Below are 22,225 nucleotides of genomic sequence, written 5' to 3'. Positions count from 1 at the left end.
TGTACTCTTGTTATGACAGTTCTTAGTTCTCACAGTATTGCGGGATATTAACTGTCGAACCAAGTTAGCTTGCTGTTGAAGTAATTTCTGCTGGGATTATGGTGGACGCTGAAATTTAAATATATAGTCATGCATCAGCAGTAATGAAGAATTTTAAAATGTGAAATTGTTTATGACTTAGAACTTGTCTGTGTTTGTGAACTTGTCTGTGTTTGTGAATTTGTCTTAAATGCATAGTCAATTTTAAAATAATTAAAATATAATTTTAAAATGTGAATTTGTCTGTGTTTATGACAGAAAGTACTTATAATTAAAATCATAAATCAATTTAGAATTTCAAGTTTATATCTTAATTATAAGAATGTTGATTTTAATAGTCAGGTTAAAACTCTCCACACAATGCATACTTTCGAACATATTCTTCAATTTAATCTTAGGAATGTTTAAATGAATGATTTTTTAAACAATAAGTACCTTCTCTGGAGTATTACAGAGGATTCCCTTTACATGACTGTTACGAAACGAAACCTTATTAGACTTACATAACTCTCCACACATCAAAAGTAATGAAGAATATCAAATTGTGAAATTCTTTACGAAAGCTTAATAGACAGAAAGAACACGAAGTAAGTCAAACTGATTCTGGTCAGGACTCGGGACCCAGGACTAGCCTTTGTGTCTCACTATATGACATTGACATAAAGTACTTATAATTTGTCATAAATCCATTTACCCTTAACCATTTCAAGTTTCATATTTTTCATATACTGCAATGAAGAAACCATGTAATAGACATCAATTTTGCGCGCATGTTTCCTTTTCACAACTTACTCAGGACATTTTATAATTTTTTGTTCTTTTTCCTAAGCACAGCTACGCAACGCTTCAGATATTTTTACGCCATGCTGCTATAACGTTAGCAATTGAATTCCAGATATTTCTACGCCATGACTTGACTGAATTCCAGAAGTTTTAGAAATTTATATTATGATTATAGTGCGAGAGTGTTTCAAAATTTTAATTTGAAGCAGTTTTTGGTTTTTAGCTTCCGTATAATATAAAAAGCTTAGTGGTTTTCCATACAGAAGTTCCAGTTTCATAGGTTAACCTTCAAGTCAAGAAAATTCCATAATGATAGAGAATTATAAGAATGCGTAGATATAGTTTGCTCTTTGTGTGTAAACTACAAATCGTAGTTCTTTTAAAGGAAAATCAATCAATAATGATCCAAAATTTAATTTTTTACTGCCATATATATTCTGATTTTCTTTTTCTCCATTCAGTTCTGTTCCAGCTAGTTCTCCATCATCCATAACCTAATAGAACACTTAGTTCAGTACGGCCTCCTTGAGATCAGTCAGAGCTCAAAAAATGTATCAGTCTAACGGAATTTCAGCACATTGACCGGTGGAATTAAAATGTATTTATGTTCACATTTCAACCCCAAAGAACATACAACAAAAATTTATTTATGTTTCTTTCACCTAAAAGCTTAAGATAGTTAGTTTATGACAATTGACAATACTGATATAGACTTACAGCAGAGTAATTGCAGAGAAATACGAGAATGATAAAAATAAGGAAAATTACAGTCACCTCCCATAAGTTCTATTAAAATGACACAGACTTCAGGTAATGAAAATGCGACTTCTAGTTCGTTCCTTCGTTGTCTGTCATTACTATCAAAGGTTTATCTAAAACTCAAGTGCAGACTTCAGGTAATGAATCTACCGCATCATGTGTTTGCAGTTCTGAACTCTATCTCTTATTACTTTTACAACATGAATTATATAACTTCTTACACTCTTTAAAACCAACTGGAAAAGCCCAGGTATGAATACATCTTTGAGTATTTCAATTTTCAAATTCAATGTTTTCCAATGACCTTCCTGAGACGAAAAAAAAAATCAGTTGGTCCTGTACTTCCATCTCACAAAAACACCCGCCTAATAGTTATCGCGGGATATTAACTTTCATACCAAGTTAGCTGGCAGTAGAAGGCATTGCTGCCGGGTGCTGAATATACGTATATAGCCTCTGTGTCTCCCTATAGGATGTCTATATATTAGTGTTGTAATCCTGCCTTGTTTTCATTCGATTAATAGAACACATTTTTTTATATGGTACCACGGGCTCGAGGTATTTGGGGACTTCCTTCCGCATAAAAACCTCTAACCGTCTCCAGAGCAGCCATCATCCATTGCTGCCTTAGTAATGTCATTTTCCTTTTCTCTATTCAGTGACAGATCACACATCCAGTCATCCGTTGCTCCTGTACAAGTTAAATATAGATATCCTAATATTTATATGCAGTTGCAAAATAGCATGTAGATTAGTAATGGAAAACAATAAATACCTATTCTGTTAGCGTAAAAGAAAATATTTCCTTCCTAACCATTTTTTATGTTTGCAACCGGTAATAATGTTTACGTGCAATGCAGAAGATGGCTGAAAGATTAACTGGTAATAAAACTCTCATATATGCTTCCATTAAATACAAATTATTCACCGTAATTTTTATTCAAACACTTCTTTTTTAGTTTCTACAATAATGTGTTCTTAGTAATTTGAAGGAGTTTAAAGGACATAATTTAATTTCCATTGAAATCCACACACACACACACATATACATACATACATACATACATACATATATATATATACATATATATATATATACATATACATATATATATATATATATATATATATATATTGATGGTGGAAACAATATATGTTAAAAAGTTATGTCACTGAAAATGCGTTAGCTAATCTTGTATTTCGAGTTTCAACTTGTTAAAAAGTTATATTCTAGATGTATATGTTATAAGTGGTTAACGCTTATACTAGCAGGGGCTGCAGAACATTGTGCATCTTCAGGAATGAAAGCGCGTCGGTTGTGGATGATCAGGTTGCGGTGAAATATTTTGGACACAGTTAAAGCCCTACTCTAAGAATATAAATGGTTTCTCCTCTTTTACGAATGATTTGTGATTTATTTGCATTGTAACTCTAGGAAGATGATTTCTCCTTGCCCTAACGTGTCTCAAAACAATCAATTCAATTCAGACGTGCAAAAGACACCTGGAGAAATTGAGTGTTTAGAAAGATGTTAAGTCATTTATCTCTTATGTACTAGTCTCTTGTTGAATTTAGTTGCAACACCTTCTGTACTCTTTGTAATTTACTCTCTTTGTGAAGTATTCTACAAGTAAAAAATACCTTTTGTACTCTCTTTATAACAGTTCTCATAGTATTGCAGGATATTAACTCTCGAACCCAATTAGCTGGCAGTCTTGTACTCTCTTTACGTATATAGAATATCAAAATGTGAATTATTTTATTACTTAATTAGGACTTATTTGTGTCTCTGAAAATGGTTCAGTAAATAAGATTTACCCCAGGAATGAAAGAAAGAACACGAAGAATGTGTTGAATGGAGTCAAATTGTAAGTATTTGGCAGAAAGTATTTGATTCTGGTCAGGACCAACCTCTGTACATATAAATAATCATAAACAAAATAAAATCATAAATCTATTCATATATTTATTATCATAAACAAAATATATTTACTATGAAACCAAAAAGAAAACCAGTAATAGATATTTCTGTAAAGTAGTCATTGGGAACTCATTCATCAAAGAAAACATGACTTCTGTTTTTTTTTTTTTTTTTTACTGTAATTTTCCTACAAGCTTTACAAGTAACAAGTTCATTACATATTGAAGTTCCCTTTTTCATAGGTCCCAAAAATGAAAATCCATAATGATACAAAATTATAACAATGCTTAAATTGTAACTATAATAATGGATTGCCATTTATTTTATGTAATGGTGAGGATCTCTACTCAAATATTGACAATCAACTAGGATCCCAAATAAGCGCATACATATGTTCATAAGTCTACAACTGTTCCTCAAGTAGGAGCATGCATGTCATATGCACAAGGCTTGTTATAAGTGCTCTAAGGGAGTTGGTAATTATTTTCAAAGTGGTAATTATTTTGAGAAAAAAAAAAAGCAGAAAGAAAATTAAAATGAAACGGAGGAAGTAACAACCGACCAATTTCCGTGATACACGAGAATAATAATAAAAAAAGGACCATGATCATTTTTCAAAATCATTAATTTCCGAGTAATCATTTGTTCTTAACAATTATTTATTACTAGACATGTGATTGCCACGAAGACAGGAGAATTTCCAAGTCGTTCTTTTGTTGTGATACTGATTTTTCTAACTGTGCTTGTTTTCATCCAGGGACGGATGCATGTTGTTACATGTGTGGGTTTGTGCCCTAACAAAAATTTTTGAAACACTTTTTTTTAGTAGTATAATGTATCAATAGTTGACATTTTGACAACATGGCCCACACTTATCAAAAACTATTTCTCTCTTGACTCACATCTATCATCATATATCTCAAATCATTTCTTGATAATATGAATATATAGAGTAGCGATAATTGTACAACTCTTTAGTAAAACTTTTATGAACAACTTTGTTTTTCTCTTTTATGATTGGTGAACAATAATAGAGTGATAAAAAGGAAGAGAGATAATAAGACCATAATGTGAGTATCGGAGAGAAAGTTGTCAAAAAGTTGTTTAAGGTTGAGATTTTAAATTAAAAAATAAACTTTTATTTAATTTAATTAAAAGAAGAAAAATTTGAACGTTCCTTGTTAAACACTCGATATTACAGACGAGCTCTAACATTGAAAATATTCAATCAAAGGTCATTCAACACCATCATTATTTGTTTCATTAAAGTCGAGGTCTTTATTAAAGTTTGGATCTCAAGCAATGATACATGCAAATGAAAATATCCATTTCTCATTATTTAGTGATTGGAGAAGAAATTAATTTATCATTTTCATCATGGGAGAAGAAAATCTTAAATGACTTTCACTTAAGTGTTAATGGATCATGACTCGTTAAGTACATATATTCAAAATAAAAACTAAAATTCTAAATAAATATATTAAATTGAATAATATCCTTTGTTTTCTATTCATTTCACGTTAATTATATTCAAAACACTAGTGATTATAGGATTTTTATCTTCTTTTTCCTTTTTATTGTTTCATATTACTTACTATTTAACATTCAATTATATATCCAACCATAATTAGCATAATGATGTAGAATTTCTTTTTATGAGTTGAAAACATTCTTTCTCTTCTAAGTTTTGCCTTTGCATGAAATTCAATTTTCTTTACCATTCGTTCCCTTAACACAGAATTCCCTTACTATGACCAATTCACAAAATGCTGATAAGTTAGAGAAAATTGCTTTTTTGACATAGAATACTTCCAATTGACACATGGAAATGACCTTAATGCCCCCAGCGGTTGTTAACTGCCGCTGGAAAAAACGCCGGTAGTTAACTACCGTTGAGCGCCAGCGGTTGTTAACAACCGCTGAGTTCTGTATGTTAAGAACGCAGAAAACTTCCAGCAAGTTAACAACACAGACAGCATATTCAAACCAACACAAACCCAACCTCACCCCACATTCAATTGCACGGATTAGAAGCAAATTTCTTCAAGTAATTACACAAGTAAGTAACTTTCTTCCTATTTACATGTAATGTAGGCTGTTTAGGTTGTTAGTTTTCATAATTTTAGCAAAATGTTTAGGGTTTAGGTTAGGTTTAGGTTAGGTATGAAAATTGGAAATTATGATAGAATTAGATGTTGTTTAGGCTTGGTTATTGTTTTATCTTGGTTTTTCGGATGTCAAACATTGATTAAGTTTGAACCTTTTGAACCTTTGATATCTCATTTTTTCTTGGGAAGGGAAAAATAAGAAAAACCCTTGAGAATCGAGGTTCGGGAGTTGGTTTTGCTATAGGAAGGTGTTAGGCACCTATAGCAACTATAGTATCCTATAGGAGCCGTCTTTACTTTCTACACACGCGCTTTGTTTTTAAATGCTATTTGAAAAATGTTATTTACACCTAAGGGTTTGCTAAGTCATGAATTGGAGGGAGAAGAATGTGTTTGAATTTTTGTTTTATTGGACTTGGAGAAGTTTTGACTTCTTGCCTACATACCCTTTTAAGGGATCAAAATCCATGTAGTTCTCTTCCAAAAAAATGTTTTTGTTTTTGTTGGTTGATTTTAATTTTGAAAATAGAATTTTGAAGAATAAGATAGAGAGGCCTCAAGGGCATAAGATTTGGAAAATGTGAGGTGGAATTAGTTATTTTTGCAAAAAGAAGTCTAAGTATGATTAAGGTTTATTAAGGTTTTTGTTTAAGAAAATAAAGGGAAAATTCAATGGGATTTTGATCCCGAGGTTTCTTTGGAAAATTATTTGAGTGAAGTTGTTCATGTTTTTTGGAAAAGAGAATTTTTCTAAGTATTGTGATTCCTAAGCATACATCTAAAGCATACATTCCCTAAACATACATCTAAAGTATCCATGTGATGTGTGTGCATGTGTCGGTGCTTGTGTCGGTGTACATCATTAGAGTCCATTGTCCTTTACATATGCCCTAGTTTACATGCTATGGTCTTGCAAGAATTTAAAAGCATAAAGAGAATTACAAAATCCCTAAGTTTTTACATGCTAAGTCTTGGCAAAATTTAAAGTGCAAGAAATAAAAGCTAAGAACATAAGATGGAGGATGAGATGCTTATGGATGAATGAAACATGAAATGAAAGGGTTAGTAGCATAAGGTACAATAGGATAGAAATTATAAGCAAAAGGAACACTAAACAAAGTAGCAAAAACTTGACAAAAAAGTAACAAAACTCTTAACGTAAAGGTGGCAAAATATACCTAAAATTTATCACAATGTCCAAACAAGTGTATGACTTATAATCCTCATATCATGACTATTCTCAAAGGTTTTATTACAGCAATAATGTGAGGATTACAAGAACATATTCAAGCCAAAAATTATGATACATTTTAGATACACTTGGCACTCTATTTTCACAAACAATTATTTACATGACATGTAAAACAAGAAACCAATACCATACATCACAAACAGTACCAAATACACTAAGCTAAAGACAAACATGTCACAAAATGTGTTCATCAGGTATCAATCATCATGAGACAAAACATTGGAATCAAATCATACAAAAAAACTTCACAAATATTGACAAAAAGCACCAAAAAACACAAACAAAATCACCTATGTTTTTATCCATTTTTAACATACCAAAAATATTATGAGAAACCAATTTAAGTATCAAAAATAGTTGCAAGAAAGTTCACAAGATTTTTTTTTAGAAATTTTTAACAAGAATTTTTTTTAACAAAAAGAAATGAATTAACAAAGGACAAATTATTTTCATGCATTTTTATCAAGATTAATATGTAAAACACATCAAAATTTATTGAAAATAACAAGAAAGTATTGAACAAATTTTTTTTAGGAATTTTATCATGCATTTTGAGGCAAACAGGGGTGTAATTAACAAGAAACAGTGTTGAAATAGCAAAAATATAGCAAGAAGACGAAATCCAGCACAAAGAAGCCCAAGCCCAAGATCCTTGATGGATCTGGACTATCCAAACGCATCAGGAGCGTTGGATTGATCCAGCTCCATCTAAACCTAGATCTAAAGGTGGAGAACGAAGGAAGAGTAAACCGGAAATGAACCAGACCGGTTCAAAGGTTTATAAAAGGAATGGTCTACCGGTCCAGTTCATTTCCTCTTCTTCTTTCTCTCTCTAACTTCTCTCCTAGTGAGAGAAGCTCTGCAACTCTCTCTCTTTCTCGACGGTTTCTGGAAATAACAGGCCGGAGAAGATGAAGATCGGTCGGAATCTTCATGATTCCGCCAGAATCTTCATCCAAACCACCGTCACTTCCAGATACCGGCGAGGTTGAAACTTTCACCGATTTAAACAAAACAAACCCTAATCTATTCTATTTTTCCTCCTAAACACAAATCCAAAGCCAGAAATCACATGCAAGCACTGAAACGTTGTGGATCGGAGAAAAACTTTACGGTTTTCAAATTTTTTTTTAGATCTTAAAACTTTTTCGAAAGAAACCTTCTCGAAGTTCACCGATCTACATCGTTTCGTTGATTAGACACACTCACGCGCCTTCGTTGATGTTTTGAACGAAAAGAAAAGAAGGTTTGTGATGTTATCTGTCTTAATCGGAGATTCGAACAAAGATTTCACTGGAGAACTTCGTAACTGCTTCTGATTCTTCTGATTTCACTGGAGATTCGAATTGATGATGAATTTGACTTTCTGGAATTCTAGGGTTTGATAGTGTTCTTGGTGTTCTTGAGTTTTTTGGGATTTTGATCGTAACTGCCAAGAGAGAGAAATTCCCTTTCTGTTTCTGTGATTTTTGCTGAGTTGTTGAAATCTCAATGGGGAATGTGATGACTGGGCTCTTATATAGCTGACACTTGGATTTGATAGCCAATAGATTGCTGCCACGTGCTCCTGGACTGTAACTAACTCGGCATTCCTGAGTTTCTTGCCTTAGGGGCCTCTCTGCAATTTTTGGAACTTTGGGACTTTTCTGCAAAAAGGACAAATACAAGGACCAAACTGCAATTTGAAAAAAAAAAAGACTAAAAAAATAAACTTGACACAAATAGGGACTGTTCTACAATTTAAGAAAAAGGACTAAAAAAGAAATTTTTAAAACCAAAAGGACTTAAATGCAATTTTTAAAACTTTGAAGGACTAAAATGCAAATTAAAAATAAAATTGGGTAAAAAATGCAAATTGAAAATAACGTAAAGTGAAATCAATAAAAAACACAAAAAAGGACTAAAATGAACCAACTACACAAATGAGGTACTTCGAAGTAACCTCTCTCTGTCAAAATTTCATGTGAAATGACCAAAATGACCCTAGGGACTGAACTGACTCAAAATGACTCAAATGCAATTTTTGAAATGGATTTTAACATGGAATTGAAACAAAGGTTTATACAAACCAATTGAAAAGACTCAGAGACAATTTTCAGAGATTAAAGTGAGTTTGAATGCAGGAAATGACTAAAATGCCCTTTTCCATGATTTTTGCAAATAAACTTGAAATAAAATGCAGAGGAATATGCAATTGATCAGAGACAAATTCAAATGACTTGAAATGCAAGAAAACCCTTTTGGATGGCTTTAAATGCAAGAAAACACAGACAAATATACAGTTGAAAATATTTTCAAAACAAAGACAAAAAAAATATGCAGATAAAGCATGGTAACCTATCAGGGCAAAACAATAGCAAAGTGGCAACCTCTCAAGGGTAATAGACACATATCAAAGATGGAAACATATTTTGAACAAGTATTTTTAGGTCCAAAATTAGGGTATGACAGCTGCCCCTATTTAAGTTTCTTTGTCCGGAGGGTCAAGAGACGAAGTCTTTGATTTGACGGGACGAAGATACTTAAATATTAACATTTGCACTGTTTTTGGACATAAAAATACACTCTTACATTTTCAAAGACATGAATGCCATGCAACATTTTGATTATGAATGCAAGACAAACGACCGGAGTCTACAGAGCATGTCATATCACTGGGGATCTAAGTAGACATTGACAAGGTAGACAAACCAGGGGACAAAAGGTAGGTACAAGCTGTTCTTTGGAGCGAACTAGCCACTTGACCAAGTAATACAAACAAAAGATGGGTACAAGATGTTCTTTGGATCGAACTTGCTACTTGACTGGGGACAGAAGTACAAGATAGGTACAAGCTTTTCTTCGGATCGAACTTGTCACTTGACTGGGAATAGAAGTACAAGACAGGTACAAGCTGTTCTTTGAATCGAACTTGTCACTTGTCCGGAAACATAGACATATAGGCAGATATAAGTTGTTCTTTGGATCGAACTTGCTACTTGATCAATAACATAGGCAAAAGGCAGACACAAGCTGTTCTTTGGATCGAACTTGCTACTTGATCAATATCACAACATGCAGGCAGGTGCAAACTATTCTTTGGATCGAACTTGCTGTTTAACCGATAACAAAACATAAGCAGGGTACAAACTGTTCTTTGGATCGAACTTGTCGTTTGACCGAAAACACAGGCATATAAGCAGGTACAAGCTGTTCTTTGGATCGAACTAGCCACTTGACCAATGACACAACATATAGCAAGATACAAATTGATACAAATTGAGAGTAGATCGATATTGACTTGACTTGAAGATAGCCATGACCATTATCGTTGGCCCAGAAGAAATTTTCACAGAGATTTTAACATAGACATCAAACTTGCAGGTAGAAACATGGCCAAGTAACGTTGGCTCACAGAATTTTCACAGGAGTTTTCATAGACATAAACAGAGACTTTAACGGAGACATTAATAGAGGCATTAACAGAGACGTTGAATTGAAAATTTGAGATTGAAAGAGACATAGGTATTGAATTGAATTGAAAGTTGAGATAGAAAATGCAACATGTATGTATGGTATAACAATTTTACAAATGCATGAGCACATAGAATGCATGATTATGCATGTATGAATGCTTGGAAATGCATGATTGGTTTACAATTTGGCAGAGAAGTTTCACAGAGACAGACAAAACATTGGAAGATTGGGCACGTGGTGGCTCGTGCCATAACATATACACACAGGAATCCTCTTTGGAGAGACCGTCGTTTGAGAGACGTATCGAAACCATGGCTGAGGGCAACATATCACTTCACATACACAAAACTTGCAGAAGAGGGAACCTTGGAAGATTCTTTGATACAGGTCGCCATTGCTAGGCGTGTCAGTGTTGGGTAAACATTGGATGTTCGCATCTGTGGTCAATGCTTTTCATATCATTTTTCATTCTTTCATTCTTTCATTTTTCAATCCCATTTTTGCCAGAACCGCCCTTTCGGGTTTTCGATTCACCGGGAATAAATTCTTTTCATTGCCCCATTTTTGCCTGAATTGCCTTCATAGGTTGTCAATCAGCAGGGTGCTCATTTTTGCCTAAGCCGCCCTTTCGGGTTTCAACTTAGCGAGCTTTTCATTTGCATTTTCATTTTTTCATTTCCATTCTGTTTTTTCATTCTTGCCATTGACCACAGATCATCCTGGGGAACAACCTGTTTGTAACATGTATTGAAATGGACATTGATACACATTTATTCATGCATGTTTCACTGGAATGTACCCTATTGCTCAGGTTTGCTTTCAAAATAGACAGAAAAAGGTTTTTCAATTTTCAAAGATGTTTGTTTTAGACATTGAGATTATCAAATAGAAAGAAAATATTTTGTATATAGCGTTGAAAATAGGAAGAAAATAGAATTTCAAACAAAAGCACAGGCTCAAATTGATGTAGAAGAGTGAAAGTCAGCCAAAGGCATAACTCCACGGATTTACAAAGCTTGGAAAATGGTAATTTTATCGGTTGGTGGTACATTGAACACGATGGCCACTACATTTCATAGAAATTTTGAATTCACAAGTATAAAAGCTTCTGATGAAGACGATCATTGACAGTTGCAGATGCCCCAAGGGGTGATGGTGATTTGCCAGATATAGTTACTTGTCTTTCATATCAATCTCATTTTTGCATGAACCGCTCTATCGGGTTTTCGGCTCATCGAGACGCTAATTTTTCCTGAGTTGCGTACAATCTCAGCGAGCTTTTTCATATTCATTTTTTGTCCCTAACTTTTGCCTGGACCGCCCTTTTGGGTTTTCGATCCACCGGGAAGCGCATTTTTGCCTAGGCCGCCCTTTCGGGTTTTCGACCTACCACGATGTTCTTTTCATATTTTTAGACGAAGTATTTCTTGACTATATCAGCATTTACAGGATTCGGAAGTTCAACACCATCCATGTGTGTAAGGATCAAAGCACCACCAGAGAAAGCCTTCTTGACAACATAAGGACCTTCATAGTTAGGTGTCCACTTGCCCCTTGGGTCGGGTTGCTGACTTATCCTTCTTTTCAATACAAGTTCGCCTTCCTTGAATTCACGAGGCCGGACTTTCTTGTCAAAAGCATTCTTTATTCGCACTTGATACAACTGTCCATGAGCCATAGCATCCATGCGTTTCTCTTCAATCAAATTCAACTGATCATACCGACTTTGACACCATTCAGCCTTAGTTAATTTTGCTTCCATGATCACTCGAAGAGACGGAATCTCTACTTCCAGAGGGAGAACTGCTTCCATACCATATACCAGAGAAAAAGGTGTTGCCCCGGTTGAACTGCGCACTGTAGTACGGTAACCATGCAAGGCAAAAGGTAGCATCTCATGCCAGTCTTTGTAAGTAGTGACCATCTTCTGAACAATCTTCTTGATGTTCTTGTTAGCGGCCTCAACTGCACCATTCATCTGAGGTCTATAAGGAGAAGAGTTGTGATGTTCAATCTTGAATTCTTCACATAAAGCTTGCATCATGTTATTGTTCAGATTGGAACCATTGTCAGTGATGATCTTGCTGGGAACACCGTATTGGCAGATGATGTTATTCTTGATAAACTTCACTACCACTTGCTTGGTCACATTAGCATAGGAAGCAGCTTCAACCCACTTGGTGAAATAGTCAATTGCCACTAAAATGAAACGATGACCATTGGAAGCTTTTGGTTCAATTCTTCCGATCATGTCGATGCCCCACATAGAGAAAGGCCATGGGGAAGAGATAACATTGAGGGCATGAGGAGGCACATGAATCTTGTCAGCATAGATTTGACATTTGTGGCATCTCTTGGCATGTTTGTAGCAGTCACGCTCCATAGTCATCCAGTAATAGCCGGCTCTTAATAGTTTTCTTGACATAGTGTGACCCGTAGCATGGGTCCCAAAAGTACCGTCATGTACATCATGCATTAATTTCTCAGCTTCTTGTTCATCAACACATCTCAACAAAACCATATCATAGTTCCTCTTGTATAGGATTTCTCCGTCCAGAAGGAATCTACTAGCCCATCTCCTCAAGGTCTTTTTATCCCTATTGGAAGCACCAGGTGGATATTCATGATTCTGCAAGTACTGCTTGATGTTATAATACCAAGGTTTTCCATTATTCACGTCTTCATCAGTCTGACTAGGTACTTTTTCAATGGTAAACACATGAGCGGGTCTATCAATTTCAATTTCAATTCCAACTGTCAATTTCAATTTCAACTGTCAAATTCGATGCAATCTCAACTCTCAAACTCCAATGTCAATGTCAATATCCAATGTCAATATCCAATGCCAAATGTCAATGTCAAATGTCAACGTCAATGTCAATGTCAATGTCAATTTCAATTGCCAAGCCAATGTCAATGTCAATGTCAATGTCAATTTCAATTTCAACTCTCAATCCAATGTCTATGTCTATATCTCTGTTCAATCTCAACTTTCAATGTCAATTCAACTCAAATCAATGTCAATCCACTCTCAATTTACTCTTGGGCCAACAAAAATGGTCATGTCTATTTACAAATCAAGTCAACAACAATTTACCCTCAATTGGTATCTTGTTAAAACCAGACTTTCAATTTGTACCTTGTTACTGGTCAAGTGCCAGGTTCAATCCAAAAAAGAACCACTTGTACCTGCCTATATACCTATGCTTCTGGAAAAACGGCAAGTTCGATTTGAAGAACAGTTTGTACCCAGCTCATGCTTTGTTATCAGTCAGACGGCAAGTTCAATCTGAAGAACAGTTTGTACCCAGCTTATGCTTTGTTATCGGTCAAACGACAAGTTCGATCTAAGAGAACAGTCTGCACTCTCCCACATGATGTGGTGATAATCCAACAAGCAAGTTCGATCCAAAGAACGGCTTGTATCAACCCTTTTGTCTATATCTCCAGCCAAACGGCCAGTTCAATCCAAAGAACAGTTTGTGTTTGCCTATCTGTTTGTATCTTCAATCAAGTGTCAAGTTCGATCCAAAGAACAGCTCGTATCTGCCTATATGTCTATGTTTCTGGTCAAGTGCCAAGTTCAATCCCAAGAACAGCTTGCACCCATCTCTTGTTTTGTATTCCTTGGTCAAGTGGCCAGTTCGACCCAAAGAACAACTTGTATCCTATTTTCTACTCCCTGGTTTGTCTACCCTGTCAATGTCCACTTGAATCCCCAGTGACATGACAGGTTCCATAGACTCCAGTTGTTTGTCTTGCATTCATAATCAAAGTCTTGCATGGCATTCATATCTTTGAAACTCTGAAAGCGTATTTTTATGTCCAAAAACAGTGCAAATGTTAATATTTAAGTATCTTCGTCCCGTCAACTCTAAGACTTCGTCTCTTGACTCTCCGGACAAAGAAACTTAAATAGGGGCAGCTGTTATACCCTAATTTTGGACCTAAAAATACTAGTCAATTTCTCTTTTCTTGCATTATAAGTCATTTGAACTGTCTCTGATCAATTGCATCTTTCTCTGCATTTTATTTCAATGTTATTTGCAAAATTCACATGCAAGGGTATTTTAGTCATTTCCTATGTCAAACTTCTCTCAGTCTTTCAAAAATTTGTTTAACTCCTTTCAAATAGGTTGAATAAGTCTTTGTTTCATTCTATGTCAAAATCCAGTTCAAAATTTGCATTCGAAGTCATTTTGAGTCAGTTTTGCCCCTAGGGGCATTTTAGTCATTTCAAGTGTCAAGTCACTGCTTTAATCCTAAAAATTGTCTCTGAGTCTTTTAACTTTGTTTGTATGAGCTCTTGCTTCATTTTCCTGCTAAAAATCCATTTTAAATTTGCATCTGAGTCATTTTTAGTCGTTTTAACCCCCAGGGGGCATTTTGGTCATTTCACACGAAATTTCGGCAGAGAGGTACTTTAAAGTACCTCATTTAGGCCATTGGTTCGTTTTAGTCCGTTTTGTCAAATTTTAATCGTTTCACTTTACGTTTATTTCCAAATTACGTTTTTACCAATTTTATTATTAATTACTTTTAAAGTCTTGTTTTTTTGTCATTTTTTGCATTTCAGTCCTTTATTTTTGGTTATTTGCAATTTGGTCCAAAATTTGTTAAAGTCCAGTGCCACGTGTCTTTTTTCCATTGGTCCAGTCTGTTAAGTCCAGTGCCACATGTCATGTCCATATTGGTCCAGAAGCTACACATGGCAGCCTATAAAAGGCTCCAATCATTGCCATTCCATTCAGATGCTAACAACTCAGCAAAAAAAATCACCAACACATCCCAATTTCTCTCTCCATCCAAAACAAATCAAAACCGTAACAAACTCTGAAAATCTCAAGAACAATGATGAACAAGTTCATCATCTCAAAACCCTAACTGTCCAGAATCTCAGAAATTCGTATCAAACCAGTGCCAATCTAACACCAAATCATCAATTCACATCGAATTCCAGGTCAAAATTTCACAAATTCACGCTAATTTTCCTCAGATTTCGCAAGAATAACGAATTCAACACACAACAGAATCCAACGATTTCAACAAGTTTGAAGCAAGTTCTCAGAGATTTCTTACGAAATCATCATCATCGAATCCATCAACTCTGCAATTCCAGCGCAATTTCGCCATTGGATTGACGAATTGCACGATCACAGAGAAGTTTGGGAGAGAAGAAGAAGGAACAAAGAAGATTCGAATCAGAGAGAGAGAAGAGGAAGTTCATTGATTCAGTTCAACAAATCGTTCACCAGAAGCTCAAAGGAAATATTCACGAAGATCCTCGTCACATCATCGCTTGAATCTCCAGGTAAACTCTCAAAAACCTTCTCGTTTTGATTTCAAATCATCATCGAAGGCTTATAAGCATGTATAAACGGTGAATCAAAGCAGAATGCCCAAAAAGATTCGAAAAGATTTGAAACCGAAACCCTAGAAATGCAGTCTGTGAAGATCCACCGTTTATTTCGCAAATTCAAGTGTATAATCGTTATCAGTGAGAAAAGTAGTGTAGTTTAGGGTTTCAGTTCAAGGTGTTTCGAAAATCTTTGAAAATCTGAAGAACTATAGGATTCGAACCTAGATCTACTCCGATCTAAACCTTCTTTGCGAAAAATAGTTTCAAAACCGTGAAGAGGAAGAGAAGACGAGTTCAAGGATGTAAAAAGTTTTGAAAAATTCCACCGGTACGGCGGCGCCACCGGCGGACCACCGTACCGGCATGTTTGAACTCGCCGGAAGAAGATCGGAGAAGAAGACTCGTTGTTGCAGAGCTTCTCTCTCTAACTTATGTTAGAGAGAGAAGTATATGTGTGTTATGTCTCTCTCTCTCTGCAAACTGCTTATATATCATGCCTTTGATCCCACGCGCGCGCGTGTTGTGTTCGTTCTGTGCTCCTTCATGTTTAGACCGTTAGATCTGTCTTGTTGTGAGTTGTATGGTCCTGATGCGTGCTTGATTTGATCCACTTTGCTTTGTGCGTCTTCAGCCCTTGGATCTTGGTCAAAATTGGACCTGGATCAATCTAAAGGCTGTAAAGCCAATGGATGATCCAGGATCCATCAAAGACCATGGGCCTGGGTCTCTGTTACTGAATTTCGTTTTTCTACCCTTTTTCTCGCTATTTGCACCATGTTGCATGTTTTTTACACCTTCTGCATGTTAAAATTCCTTTAAGAAACTCCAAATAAATTTCCATAGGCTCTTGATGATATTCTTGGTGTTTTCATGACATTTTTACATGATAAAATTGACAAAGGATATGCATAGCATTTTTTTTCCTTATTTTTACCAAGAATTAGCAATTTTCTTGTAATTTTTTTTAGCTTAAAAAACCTTTAAAAATTTCCAAAAATTCATATAGGTTTCTTGTTAGTTTTGTAGCATTTTGTGATGATTTTCACATGTTAAAAATGGTTAAAAAAAATAAGGTGTTAATTTTCTTGCTATTTTTGTCATATTTTGTGCTAAAAATAAATGAAAAATTGTTTGATCTTAATCCAAATTGCTTGATGAATATTAGTGACCAATGTCTCTTGACTTCATAGAGTTTAGCCACTGTTTGTGTTTAATTTTGTTGCATAATTGTGAATCTTGGTAGGTTACTTAGCTTACAAGTCATTGAGTAGTTAAATAATGTAAATATGCCTAAAATTTGTTCTAAAAAATGCCAAGTAACTCATGTTGCCTTAATTCCAATTCCAAGACTTGTTTCTAAACCTTTAAAAATGCATTGGAATGTGAGCATTATAGGTCATATGGTTCTTGCATTCTATGAATAAATTTTAGACATATTTGCACTCATGTTGCCTTTATTTTCCATCCTTTATATTCTAGTATTCCTCTTGCTTTATTTCCTTTGATATTGTCATGTGCTACTAACTCCTTTCATTTCATGTTTCATCATTTCATAAGCATCTCCGTTGCATCCCATATTCATCTCTATTTCTTTCATGCAATTTAATTTGTACCAAAGTTAGAATGTAAACGCTTAGGAGTTTTTTTTGTAATATTTTCCCTTCATGCACTTTTAATTTTCTTGGCAAAGAGGCCATAGAATGTATCTAGGGTATGATGTAAAGGACAATGGACTCTAATGATGTACACCGACACAAGCACCGACACATGCACACACATCACTATATAGCTAGAATATGCATGTTTAGATGTATGTTTAGGATTGTATGTTTAGATGTATGTTTAGGCTTTATACTTAGAAAAATCATTTTCCAAAAAAACTTGAATAAACTTCACTCAAACATTTTTCATAATAAACCTTGGGGTCAAAACCCCATTGAATTTCCCCTTTTATTTTCTTAATCAAATCTTAATGAAAAAATAATCATACTTTGACCATATTTTGCAAATGACTAATTCAACCTCACAATTTCCCAATCTCATGCCCTTGAGGCCTCTTTCTATTCTTCAAGATCCATTTTCAAACTTAAAATCAACCAACAAAAAACAAAAACATTTTTGAGAGAGAACTACGGTGGATTTGATCCCTTAATCGGGTACGTAGGCAAGGAACAAAATTCCTTCAATTCAACTAAAATAAAAATTCAAACACAATCTTCTCTCTCCAATTCTTCACTTAGAATACCCTTAGGTTTAAATAAATACTTTTCAAAATAGCATTTAAAAATAAAGCGCGCGCGTAGAAATTAAAGACGGTTCCTATAGGATACTATAGTCGTTATGGGTGCCTAACACCTTCCCGTAGCGAAAACAACTCCCGGACCTCGATTCTCAAGGGTTTTGCTTACTTTTTCCCTTCCCAAGAAAAAATAAGATATCACCGGTTTAAAAAGGTTCAAACGTAATCAATGTTTGACACCCGAAAACCAAGATAAAACATTCTCTTCAGTGCCCAGATTGACGAACTCGATCTCTTCCTGGTGAGGCTGAATGGCTCTTCTTTCTTGCTCAAGCAGTCGCGTGATCTCATACGGTATCTCTTCATCATCATCCTCATCTTCGGCTTCATATACAGGGAATTCAAAATTTGGAGGAACTGTAGGGTCACTGTGTTCAACGGGTTTATTATGGTTCAATCTGCATAATATGATTGGGATGATTTTTAGAAAAAGGTTTTTTCATGCAGATTTTTGAAATTAATAAGAAAATAAAGATGTTTTGGTTTTTTCTGGCATTACCATTATTTCCAAGAAAAAGCACTAAAAAGTAAAAAAAAACAAAGAGTCGCGAAAAAGACGACAACTTTTATTGATAACGGCAATGCCGAAACAAACATGCCCTTACAAAGACCTCACTTTCGCCTTGGGCAGAGCGAAAGGATTGTTATTTTGAAAACAAAGAAAAGCATGAGCAACAAGACACATTACATGGAAGCATGCATGACTAAAGGAATATCAACGGCTTCCCAATTTCTCACGGTGCCTCCTGGTACAACAAACGCAGGCACATAACCACTTTCAGCAGCGTCTTCGGTAATAGCATTGATAAACCCAGCACTGTAGAAAGTTCATGTTGAAACACCTGAGGTCGGGGAGAACCCAAGGCCCTCTTTGCGCTTATTCTCCAGGATCTGTATCACTTTGCCCCAGCCGGCAGCTTGCCCTTCTTGAACAGCTTTCTGGGCGTCTTTCAATGAGGCCATAGTAGCACTAGCTCTCCGGGGTTCCGCACCTTCAACAGTCAAGCCTTGAAATGACGTCCCTTCAGCGGACCCTGCTTCAACACAAGAGAAAGATGACACTTGGCTGACCAGATACGCTTCTTCACCATGTACAGTGACGAGCTTACCATTCCTCACAAACTTGAGCTTTTGATGCAGAGTAGAAGTTACAGCCCCAGCATCGTGAATCCACGGTCTTCCGAGGAGACAACTGTAAGAGGGATTGATGTCCATGATCTGGAAAGTGACCTGGAACGTCTCCGGACCAATAGTAATTGGCAGATCTACTTCTCCAAAAACATCTTTACGAGATCCGTCAAAAGCCTTAACCAAATAGCTGCTTCCCCTTAGAGAAATTCCATCATGACTCAACTGTCTCAGTGTAGACTCAGGCATTGCATTTAAGGACGATCCAGTGTCCACCAATACATTGGATATCATGTCAGACTTACAGTGCACTGAGATGTGCAAAGCTAAGTTGTGGTATTTCCCTGCTTCGGGGAGTTCATCGTCACCAAACCACAAGTTATTACAGGCAGTAATGTTACCCACTATCCCATCGAACTGATCCACGGAGACTTCATGATCAACATAGGCCTGTTCCAGCACTTTCATCAACACTTTTCTGTGAGCCTCTGAGCTCAGGAGCAAAGACAAGATGGATATTTTTGACGGAGTTTGCAGCAGTTGGTCTACAATCTTATAAACGCTCTTTTTAATGATCCTCAAAATCTCGTCCAGATTAGACTCTTCAATGGACTGGCCCGATGGGCTGGCATTCTTGTCGACAGGAGGGGCAACCGGTGGAGTTACTGTGGCAGCAGGTGTAACGACCTTCTTCTGGAACAAGGGTGGACGGACCCTTCCACTTCTCAGAGTTGTAGTTTCTTCAGCAATGTTACCAACCGCAGCTGGGGATACCAGGGGCACTTCTACCCCATTCTCAATCATAGTCGCATCATACTTGTAAGGGATTGCTTTAGTAGAGGCATAAGACACCGGGCCAGGTAGCCTGATCACCAAAGGTTCAACATTCCTTGTCTGAGGCACACTCCTAGCTGGAGAATCATGAAATACTGGCATAATCACACAAACATCGCTGGCAATCAAGTGTTTGTTATCCATTAGACTCTGTATATCACCCTGTACAGTACAACAACCCATAGGATTCTGAAGACACTCCGAACAGGATGCATGATCGTGATTAAACAAGGAAGCTTGGCAAAGCTTGACATGTAGACATCTAAAGTGGGAGCCTCTCGAGGAACCCGAGATCTTTCAATTTTATCAAACGCCTCAATCATGTTAACAGCTGCATGGTCTGGAAGTGGATTGTCAAGAACGTGTGGAACACTATTTTCAAAAGTCAATCGTCCTCTGTCTATTAGATCCTTTACAACGTACTTCAAAGCATAACACCCTTCAACATCGTGGCCCTGAGCACCATGATGGAATTCACATCTGAGATCCTGTCGGAACCTGGGAGGCAATGGCGTAGGTGGAGGCTTGCCTGGTCTGGTGACGCAGTGTCCTTTAGCAAGTAGAGTGGGGAGCAGATCAGCATACCGCATTGGTATTGGTGGAAAATAAGGCCGGGGCCGAGGGCCTTGTTGTTGCGGAGGTTGCTGTTGAGCAGGAGGCTACTGTTGTACCTGCTGAGCAATGGCATTAACGGGTACTGGTGGTTGACTCGGTGGCAGAGGATATTGCTGGTAGAATGGTGGGAAGAAAGGATGTTGAGAGTACTGCATGTATTGGTAGGGTAGGGGTAACTGAGCAGCGTTAATAGGAGCGACAGCAGCTGTAGACTGGTTACCGGACACCATCCCTACCTCGGATTCTTTCTTCTTATGGTGGCCATTACCATACTTCTTTGGCGCACTAGCTGAGGACTCACCTTTTTCAGAACGACGATGCCTTCTCTGACAGCCTCCTCTAGACGAGTTCCCATAGTAACCATGTCGGAGAAATTATTTGGTGCAGAGACTATCATTCTTTCAACATATTCTTTCTTCAAAGTTTTCAAGAATGTCTGTGTCAGTTCTTCCTCATCGAGCCGAGGAGAAACCCGGGCAGCTGCCCCTCTCCATCTCTGAGCATATTCACGGAAGGTTTCATCTGACTTCTGAGACAAAGACTTAAGAGAATCTCTATTCGGCTTCAAGCGGGTGTTAAACTCATAATGATTTTCAAAAGCAGCAGCGAGTTCCTCAAAAGTATGGATATTGTCTTTACTCAAACCAGTGTACCAGTCTGCCGCATCTTCTGCCAGGCTGTCCTGGAAGCAGTGGATCATTAGTGCATCATTATCTGCATAGTTGGCCATCTTCCGGACATACCGAATGACATGGCTATGTGGACAAGAAGATCCATTGTATTTGTCAAAATCTGGCACTTTGAACTTCTTAGGAACCTCAAATCGGGATACCAGGCATAGATCACGAGCCTTAGCAGAAACACCGTTCCCACGGCTGGCTTTGACCTCACAGAGCTCTCCAGCTAGCTCTCTTAACTGTTCTCTCATAGCCTCCACCACAGGGTCCTGTCCGCGTGGAGTGTCAACATCGATTACCTGAGGCACAATGTGTACAACAAGATTGGTAACAACAGTAGTTACTTGAGGCATAGAGGTATTTGTAGGAGCAAGAGTTGTTGTAGGAATCTGTCCTTGGTTGGCAATACCAGAAATACCGGCTGCAGTGTTAGGAGCATAGAAAGCTGATAGTTCATAGGGACACCCATTGGGCATAACAAAACGAGCATCAGAAGCCACAGTAGACAGTGGGATAGATGGAATCCCTTCAGCAGAAGCTGGAATAGACGTGACCGGTTGTTCTTGTGCAGCCATCAGAGTAGACATAGTGTCATGAGCCTTAGCCAAGTCTTCTTTCATAGCAGCCAATTCGGCACGGAGCTGAGCATTTTCTTCTTCAAAGTTAGCCATGTTTCTTCTCTTGTACAATCTTGTCTGATGAATTCTAGCTGGTTGGTAAACCTTACGAGCACGAGCCACCTTTCAGACTGCGGCGGAAAAACCAGGAGGCAATGAGCGCAAGGGAAGTTTTTTGTGACCAATGAATGCATATGATGCATGAGATGTGTAAATGCATATGCAAAAAAGACTCTTTTTGTGTTATCGAAGGGTTTTAGACAAATTAGAAATTTGTAAACATTACTAAACAACTGAACCATCATAACCAGACGAAACACGCAAACATCACAAGGTCTTACAAGATAACCCCCTTTGAAATGCTAAGCCAAGGGGTAG

At 36.7% G+C, this 22,225-nt stretch overlaps 1 protein-coding gene and 1 pseudogene across 1 annotated transcript; both read right to left on the bottom strand.

Moving 5' to 3' along the window:
* Positions 1 to 2,171: 2,171 nt before the first annotated feature.
* On the bottom strand, positions 2,172 to 20,082 carry LOC146914555 (uncharacterized). The gene is made up of 4 exons (XM_085721087.1): positions 20,010 to 20,082; positions 19,010 to 19,868; positions 18,720 to 18,793; positions 2,172 to 2,272 (listed from the first exon to the last, which is right to left on the bottom strand). The coding sequence occupies exons 1-4, from the start codon at positions 20,080 to 20,082 to the stop codon at positions 2,172 to 2,174; spliced, it is 1,107 nt and encodes a 368-aa protein (XP_085577213.1).
* Positions 20,082 to 22,010, bottom strand: LOC146914554 (uncharacterized; annotated as a pseudogene).
* Between the last annotated feature and the right edge of the window lie 215 nt (positions 22,011 to 22,225).

The sequence above is a fragment of the Medicago sativa genome, chromosome 6 (assembly GCF_051527215.1).
Source record: "Medicago sativa cultivar Bolivia chromosome 6, Bolivia_mono, whole genome shotgun sequence".
NCBI lineage: Eukaryota > Viridiplantae > Streptophyta > Magnoliopsida > Fabales > Fabaceae > Medicago > Medicago sativa.
Note: the sequence above shows the minus strand (reverse complement) of the source record. Positions and strands in the feature narration are given on the sequence as shown.